Consider the following 9,469-nt stretch of genomic DNA (forward strand, 5'->3'; position numbering starts at 1 on the left):
ACGAGAAAACATTGTACAGGATGTCTAAAACACATGAGCAGCTGGAGATATAATTATATAGTGAGAAATACAGACAAAAAGGAAAACCCCTAGTGATACAAATAAATGCTTGTCAGTCAAATTAGGCCATATATATATAATAATATTATATATATAATATAATATAATATAATAATATTATTATTATATATATCTATATTTAGAAAAGGCACAAAGCTGCAAATTGTCCTTTTTTATTTAAATTTTTTACTTTTCTTCTCTTGATTGCAAATAGTTCCATCTACATTCAAAATGAGGGTACTGTCAGGTGTGCAAAAAATCATTTATTTCAATTCCATTCAAAAACATAAAGTTATTCACTTATAATGAAAAGGAAATACTAGCAAAATCTTGCCACTATGGGAGAAAGATGGGTAGACAAGATGCCACTCTGGAAGAAAGATGGGTAGACAAGATGCCACTCTTGAAGAAAGATGGGTAGACAAGATGCCACTCTTGAAGAAAGATGGGTAGACAAGATGCCACTCTGGAAGAAAGATGGGTAGACAATAGGGATGTCCGATATTATCGGCCGATATTGGCATTAAAAAGTGATATCGGAAATTATCGGTATCGGTTAAAAAGAAAATAAATAAAAAAAATTGGTAACTTTATTTAACCTTTATTTACCCAGGCAAGCAAGTAAGAACACATTCTGATTTTTTTTATTGTCAAAAGTATGCATAATGTTGTGTTCATTCCACGACAAGAGATATGTAAGGGATAATGTATAGCTTACGAGGTCATTGTCGCAAAATAATTGACCGACAGAGTTTAAAATACAGAGGCGCCTCGGCGAGGTGTTTTAAACGTCAGTGAAGGTCAATTATTTTGCGATGATGACAGAGTATAGCTATACATTATCCCGCTTATTACATGGCTAACATACTAACAATATACCTAATTCATTTAACAAAATCGACAAGACGAGATCAAATGCAGACGCAGTTGTTCTGTGGCTCTGTCAGCCCAAATAAAGTGATTATTATTATCGCGGGGGCAGCCCGGCAGGTGTGTCTGATTGCACTGAAACAGTGTGTGTCAGTGGGGCTTGATTGCTCCAGCTGCGAAAAACAATAATCACAGGTGGTTATCGAAAAATAATTCACCTGTCGGGGGCTATTGACCAATCACAATCAAGCATTTCGGCGAATGTTAAAACGCCATGTAGTAAGTAATGTTAATTACCTGAAATTATTCCGTTTTTTTGGGGGGGGGAACCCTGCATATATCGGTATCGGTTGATATCGGTATCGGAAATGAAGAGCTGGACAATATCGATATATCGGTATCGGTAAAAAAGCCAATATCGAGCATCCCTAGTAGACAAGATGCCACTATGGAAGAAAGATGGGTAGACAAGATGCCACTCTGGAAGAAAGATGGGTAGACAAGATGCCACTCTGGAAGAAAGATGGGTAGACAAGATGCCACTCTGGAAGAAAGATGGGTAGACAAGATGCCACTATGGAAGAAAGATGGGTAGACAAGATGCCACTCTGGAAGAAAGATGGGTAGACAAGATGCCACTCTGGAAGAAAGATGGGTAGACAAGATGCCACTCTGGAAGAAAGATGGGTAGACAAGATGCCACTATGGAAGAAAGATGGGTAGACAAGATGCCACTCTGGAAGAAAGATGGGTAGACAAGATGCCACTCTGGAAGAAAGATGGGTAGACAAGATGCCCCTGCATACGCAGCAGTGTATGATTTAGATTAGATCAATCATTAGCGCTGCTTTCGTTTGGCCGCCGTGGTCTCGGGTTTGGCAGGGAGGGTGTAGACCGTGATGGAGATGCCAGCGGGCTTGAAAACCTGCTCCAACATCTCAGACACGCGTTCCCACTCCAGTCGATCGAGGCCACAACCGATCCTGACAGGACAGAGAGAAAACGCTGTTGAATTTAGAATATGAGTAGTAATATTTAGAACAAAAAACTGCCTGAAGTAATTTGAAAAAGAGATATTTCTTTTAACCGACGTACCAATTGGTTCTCAAATATTGCAACTTTTTTTAGGCGCTCTCTCGTGAGCCTGGTTCGTCAGACTAACTTAAGGGAACGCGCCGACATTATGGTCGGGGCGACAGTGGCCCGGGAGGTAGAGCAGTCATCTGGTAATCCGGAGGTTCCCGGTTCGATTCCCGCTCCTCCCGGGCAGCATGTCGAAGTGTCCTTGAGCAAGACACTTAACCCCTAACTGCTACCGATGGGCAGGTTGGCACCTTGCATGGTCGCCTCGGCCGTTGGTGTGTGAATGTGTGAGTGAATGAGTAAAATGTGACGAACAAATTGTAAAGCGCTTTTGGATAAAAGGCAAGCTGCTATATAAATGCACCATTTACCATTTAATATTTAGAACAAAATATTGCCTGAATTAATAAGAAAAAGAAATACCAATTGGTTCTCAAATATTGCATATTTTTTAGGCTCTCTCTCGTAAGCCTGGTTTGTCAGACTGAATTAAAAGGAACGCGCCGACATCATGGGAAATGCGATTACCCTCTTCTCCAGAGTCGGACAATATACCAATGTCCTCTCTGTGCGTTCAGCCCGACTCTGGAGAAGACGGTAATCGCATTTCCCATAATGTTGGCGCGCGTCCCTTTAAGTGGTTCAATACCAGTTGCGCACGTGACTTGCGGGGGCTTCCTCAAAATAAGTCGTATTCAGACTTACAACCTTTGTCCCGTTTTCAAAAAGAATTCCGTCTGCCGTGAGAGCAATATTGTGAGACACTGTAATATCTAATTCCTGGCTGAATGGGATGTTAATGAAATGTTCCTTTTAAGTAATACAAACCGAGGCATTGATATTCCAGTTACTCCATTCTCCAGACAGTGGGACCTCATGGCCTCCAGGCTCTGTCTAAGGCAGTCATAGGTGGGTTTGTCACTGTACTTCCACTTTGTGATCTGCGATGCAGAAGGAATGCAACATTTTACAAAACTATCATGATAATAACCATCTGATTCTGTGTAGGGGGAGGGCTCATCCAGTTCACCCACAATAAATGCAAGTACTAAAGTGACTAATGTATATTTACCAGATAGTACACATAACGTCTGCCTATCTCCAATACAGCACATTGTCCGGGCAGCTTCTCTGAAAGGGCAAAAAGACCATAACCACATGTCACCCATGTCAAAGGTGCAGTAAGTGGTATGTTTTGGTTGAAGTGTGTGTTAAGTAGCTCTACATTCCGACAGACATCACTGATATAGTTTGGTCAGTAGCACGTGTCTCCCGGTCCCTCTGCTCTGCTACAAAAACTCAAAACACAAAATACTTTTTCAGATTTTTGCAGTGTGGAATTGTCTCCCCTGATTATATGAAAAGTGGGAACGGGTTACCAGAAAAAATATATTTTCTGTTTACTGTAGACTGGCAGATCCATGTTCCTGACCAGAAATAGCCTATTAACGCTACAATGTGTAAGATTTTCGATTACATTGTTCCCATCTTAACCCGTTCACTACCACACTACAGAAGGTTAACCTTTCACTACCACTACAGACGGATAACCGTCTGTAGTGTGGTAGTGAAAGGGTTAACCGTCTGTAGTGTGGTAGTGAAAGGGTTAACCTTCTGTAGTGTGGTAGTGAAAGGGTTAAGTTAACCTGTAGTGTGGTCGTGAAATGGTTAATGTGGCCATACCGACTCACAGTATAGTGCGAAGGAATTTCATTGGCCAGTGCAGCAGCAGTGCAAAGATATTACATTTTTAAGTTTCACATAGAGGCCCTTCTAACCAATCAGTGAAGCTCAAAGGGAATCTCACTGGAATGAACACTTTTAGTGGTCTATGTTTTAATCTGTGTGGTCCTTATGCAACACAGCCTGGCTGTAACATTGTCTTATTGTATAGCATTTAATGTTTCTGTATAGTATTTTATGTTTTTTGTATAGTATTTTATGTATCTGTATAGTATTTTATGTTTTTTGTATAGTATTTTATGTTTCTTGTATAGTATTTTATGTTCTGCATAGTATTTTATGTTTCTCTTTTATTACTTGTGATTTTATTACTGCACCTTAAGTTTAAGTCCCAAATCTCGTTGTATGCAAATATAATGACAATAAAGTACAATCTAATCTAATTGAGGACCATGTAGACCAGCGGTTCTCAAACTACGGGTCACGACCCAAAGTTGGGTCGTGGGTAGGTGATTTTTTATTTTAAAACAAAAGGTATGTTCTGGCAACATATTTTGGCTAAATATGCCTCGTTTTATAAATGTGTATTGATAACATAGTGCTGTAATTACATTGTCTAATAAATATGTCTAATAAATATGCATGATCAAGTTCAACAACGTGTGCTTTTATTTTGATATTCCTTAATTCCACATTGAAATTACACGATAAGTTAAGTGTGGGGTCGCCAAAAGAAATCCTAAATAAAATGGGGTAGTGGTATAAAAAAGGTTGAGAACCCCTGCACTAAATGTGCTTATTCCAATAACATTTCCTTTGAGCTTCTCTGATTGGTTAGAAGGAGAGCCTCACAGTAAAACTTTAGAATAGAGTACGGGACTCCCTAAAGACTTGGCATCTTGGGCGGTATGACGGTATACCAGGATATTTCGAAATTCCGCCGGTATGATTCTCAATACCGTGACGTCACAGACTGCTATTACACTGACACGGAGTTGATTGTAGTGCACAGCACGCGCCAGCAGAGGGTTACGTGGCTATCGTTCTGTGAGCTAGCGTTGGTACCTGGCTGGTGCTGGCTAACTGGCTATCGTACTGTGAGCTAGCGTTGGTACCTGGCTGGTGCTGGCTAACTGGCTATCGTTCTGTGAGCTAGCGTTGGTACCTGGCTGGTGCTGGCTAACTGGCTATTGTTCCGTGAGCTAACGTTAGTACTAGGCTGGTGCTGGCTAACTGGCTATCGTTCCGTGAGCTAACGTTAGTACTAGGCTGGTGCTGGCTAACTGGCTATCTTTCCGTGAGCTAACGTTAGTACTAGGCTAGTGCTGGCTAACTGGCTATTGTTCCGTGAGCTAACGTTAGTACTAGGCTGGTGCTGGCTAACTGGCTATCGTTCCGTGAGCTAACGTTAGTACTAGGCTGGTGCTGGCTAACTACCGTAGCTATCGTTCTGTGATTTGTTTACTTGGTAACACGGGTTGCTAAGGAATTTAGGTTTGAGGTTGAAGAAAGTGCACTTTTAGGTTGAAAGAACGGCCCTAATGTCAACGTGTTTCAATATAAGCGTTGTGTATGGTGATAACGAGTATATTGTTAGCTAGGTAGAATCTGCAATGTGGTCAAACAGCGATTTTACTGCACTTTGTTTACAGTTTTTGTCTGATGTGTGGGAGGGGTTCAGTGGGTATAGGGGAGGGGTTCAGTGGGTATAGGAGAGGGGTTCAGTGGGTATAGGGGAGGGGTTCAGTGGGCATAGGGGAGGGGTTCAGTGGGTATAGGGGAGGGTTCAGTGGGTATAGGGGAGGGCTTCAGTGGGTATAGGGGAGGCTTCAGTGGGTATAGGGGAGGGCTTCAGTGGGTATAGGGGAGGGCTTCAGTGGGTATAGGCGGGGGTTCAGTGAGTATAGGGGAGGGTTCAGTGGGTATAGGGGAGGGCTTCAGTGGGTATAGGGGAGGGTTCAGTGGGTATAGGGGAGGGCTTCAGTGGGTATAGGGGAGGCTTCAGTGGGTATAGGGGAGGCTTCAGTGGGTATAGGGGAGGGCTTCAGTGGGTATAGGGGAGGGTTCAGTGGGTATAGGGGAGGCTTCAGTGGGTATAGGGGAGGCTTCAGTGGGTATAGGGGAGGGCTTCAGTGGGTATAGGGGAGGGTTCAGTGGGTATAGGAGGGGGGGGGTTCAGTGAGTTGAACTAAAGTTAATGATTTCAAAAATGAACTAGTTTATAGTTTATAGTTCTCTTTTCAATACGTTGCTGCAAGCTATTATTTGTCAATATTATTGCCACAACCCATATAGAACCACAGACAGCAATCAGAATACTGGCACTTCCATCACACTGATTATTTATCAGTGTTTCCCCTACCATTGCCTTGAAGGGGGCGTGTAACGAGTCTCTCTCTCCGCACGTAACACGCACGCACCAAAACCTTTCTGTGTTTGTGTGTGTGCCCGTCCCAAATCTGGCACACTTTTGAACAAAGTTATACTGTGATAGAGCGCCGAGAATGAACACGTTCACAATTACGTTCAGTTCACGTTCGCCCAAAATATGAATGAGTTCATGAATGATGGCTCAATGAACGTGTTCAGGTACATCACAGTCAGTGGGTATAGGGGAGGGGTTTGATGTTTAATGTTTAATGTTTGATGGCATTACAGAGTCGACCTTTAAGATGTGTTTTGGAGCTAAATTAAAACTATTATATAATTATATGCAGGTTTCAACAAGTCACAACAAGTTACAGCTGCCAATTTAAATTATCGCACGTTCCATACAAGCTCTCGCCAGACGGACCAAGCTCCCGGTAGCCCTGCAAAAAACAAGACTTGAATACAAAAACATTTCATATATTTAATATTATTTAATCTCCCGACAGCCTCCCACACACAACATTTTTAATACCTGTGCAAATGAAATGTAAGACCTTTTAATACCTTTTAAGGGATTACATTGAGAATGAATGAATGAATTGTAATGAACACAAAAGAGTGTCATGGTTTTTAACCTGGTAACATTTAATAAAACGTTGTCTGTGCTAGAGAAAAACAACACCCAGGAGGAAAAGCGCGTAAAAAAACTGAATCATTCTCGTCGTGAATGTTTCATGGAGATCTGACTTACTTTGTTCCTTTAAGTCTTTTACTCTACTGAACTTCTTCTTGAAGAATGCCGCAATGCCCGCCCCCATCCTGCAGTCTTCACTGATACAGTGGGCCAGAGCCTCATCCGCGGGACAGGAGAACAGATCCCCGCTCACATGGTTCAGACTCCAACTGTCTTCTACAGACTGGCCAGGAGAGGGCGACATCATGACAGAAAACCACATTCAGTCGTGATTACGTTCAAGTTCGAGTCCAAGTTTTGTTTTATTTGTCACATATAATGTACATTACAGTGAAATGCTTGGTTCTGTATGAGCCCCCTGAGATTGTGCTTCATACAGTAAAAAAAAAAAAGCTAAAATAATAAAGTCCAAACACTATACAAAATATACAATATGCAAAATACAAACTAAAGTACAACCTAAAGTACAAAGTGCAAACAATGAGACCTGTTAGTAGGCTGTACTTTTAAAATGCTAAAATGAAGTAGGCTGCACTGGACTGGGACACTGTCTGAAAGAGAATCTGTGCACTGCAGAGCTAACTAACTATCTTTGACTGTGTATTCTTATTTTTGACTACCTAAATGTTTATTGTGAGTGATCTGTGGTGCTGAATTTTCCTCGGGATTAATAATTTGATTGATTGAAAACTTTATGAACAGATTGCAGAATGGGTACAGTACAGTACAGTTCAATACACACAATTGTTAAGGGGATGCAGACGCAGCAGACCAGAGAAAGACTTTCGTCTCGTTTACATCAGGGTCCCCCATTTTCAATTCATCATACTTCTTCTTTTCATTCATCATACATAAAGTACTTATATTCTATTAGATTATATTCTAATATAAATATATTCTCTAAAACTGTACCTTCGCTGTATCAGAACAGAGTGGCTCCTCAATCTCAGTTGACGTTGCCGTCGACATTGTCAGGGACGGTGGAGCACGTCGGGGCAGATTCCTGCTCACATACCTTAATAAAAACAGCATTTCATCCCACCAGCTTGTTATTAGCCCTTGTCATGACATTATCAAGTCAACAGAGTCTACCTGATTTATGTATGCATTAAAATCTTACGAGATAGTGACTGACTGAGGTTGTTGTTGTTACTCATGTGTTTCATGTGTCCCGCGTGGCGTTCATTCATTTCCCCTTCGCTACTCTCTCTGTTGACATACATTCTTCTTCTTTGAATCGGTTAACGGCGGGGTTAAGCAAACACGGCGCTCTACCGCCACCCTGTGTTTACATGTGGGATGGGCTTGATATTTCAGCAGGTGAATCCATCCAAACATTTCCAGATAGTCATTGGTGTTATTGGCGTTTGTTATATTTTAACACATCGACACTCATTTCACAACGCACACTCACCCCAAATAAACACAATTAGTGAATTATGTAACATTTACAACAACATAGAACACAGGCAGATAATGTAGGGCAAATAACCTGCCACAAAATGTAAATCTGGTTCCCCATTTTAAAATGGAATGACTAGCCTTGTTACTGGAACTGTAACAGCTTAATCACAGGCAATACGTAATGGGTAAATACAATTTCTTATCTAACGTTTTAGCACAACAGAGGATAACCATGTTCCTTTTAATTAATGTGCACAAATAAACTTTATTTGTTGCAAAATACAAACAACTTCAGCAGCACACAAATTATTCCAGGAGATTAAAAGGTTATAAAATGGATCATAACTTCTGGAACGAGAGAGAGAGAGAGGTGTGTGTGTGTGTGCGTGCGTGCGCGTCTCGACTTGAGACTTGTACCCAAGCAACTTCAGACTTGACTCGGGCTGGAGATTAGGGACTTGTGAACAATGTAACATTTTACATATGAACAGTGTAAGAGAATGGTACATACGAGTAATGTAAGAGAATGGTACATATGAGCAATGTAAGAGAATGGTAGAGCCTAAATAAACAATGCAAGAGAATGGTACATGAACAATGTAAGAGAGTGGTACATACGAGCAATGTAAGAGAATGGTATAGAGCCTAAATAAACAATGCAAGAGAATGGTACAGTACAGCCTCAATAAATAAAACATTGTTTAATTTTCAACATGACATTCTGTGCATTTTGCCTGCATTGACCGAAAGTAGCTGCCATCCAAACTGTGTTTACGCACTGTACACAGAGACACGCATATGTTACAGATATCAATGAACTGGGCAAATGTCAAAATCGAGAGAATTGGGCAAATATCTTTTTAATTTAAGGTTTGGTTGCCGTCTTTGCAGTGCAGTACGATATTTTTTTTTTTTTTTAATTTTTTTTATTATTGCAAAACAAAACTTATTAAAAGTCAGTACTCAACACACAATGTATAATGAAACTTTCAGTAAAGGTGGTTAAAATATATGCAAGTACAGAAACAGGATAAAACAAAAATAGTCAATAATAACATTTTAACCGTATACAGTGTATATCCAGCGAAGTTACAATTATATAAATGTTAGTATATAATATACCCCTAATACCTATTTTCTAAAACCCTACACACATATGCTCCAGCTCAAACCCCCCCCTCCCGGACCCCCTCTTGGATAGTACCTCCATTATCCCTCACTCCTAACCAGACACTACCATTATAGGCTAGCTTTTATTCTCTCCACCACTTCTAACCACATTGACAATACGATATTTAAAGTGAC

General features: G+C 40.9%; 1 protein-coding gene across 1 annotated transcript; it reads right to left on the reverse strand.

The window, feature by feature from the left end:
• Positions 1–310: 310 nt before the first annotated feature.
• On the reverse strand, positions 311–7,955 carry oard1 (O-acyl-ADP-ribose deacylase 1). The gene is made up of 5 exons (XM_084333233.1): positions 7,673–7,955; positions 6,818–6,983; positions 3,086–3,144; positions 2,842–2,954; positions 311–1,913 (listed from the first exon to the last, which is right to left on the reverse strand). The coding sequence occupies exons 1-5, from the start codon at positions 7,790–7,792 to the stop codon at positions 1,769–1,771; spliced, it is 603 nt and encodes a 200-aa protein (XP_084189359.1). The 5' UTR covers positions 7,793–7,955; the 3' UTR covers positions 311–1,768.
• Positions 7,956–9,469: the final 1,514 nt, after the last annotated feature.

Source organism: Notolepis coatsorum (assembly GCF_963971535.1).
Source record: "Notolepis coatsorum genome assembly, chromosome: 17".
NCBI lineage: Eukaryota > Metazoa > Chordata > Actinopteri > Aulopiformes > Paralepididae > Notolepis > Notolepis coatsorum.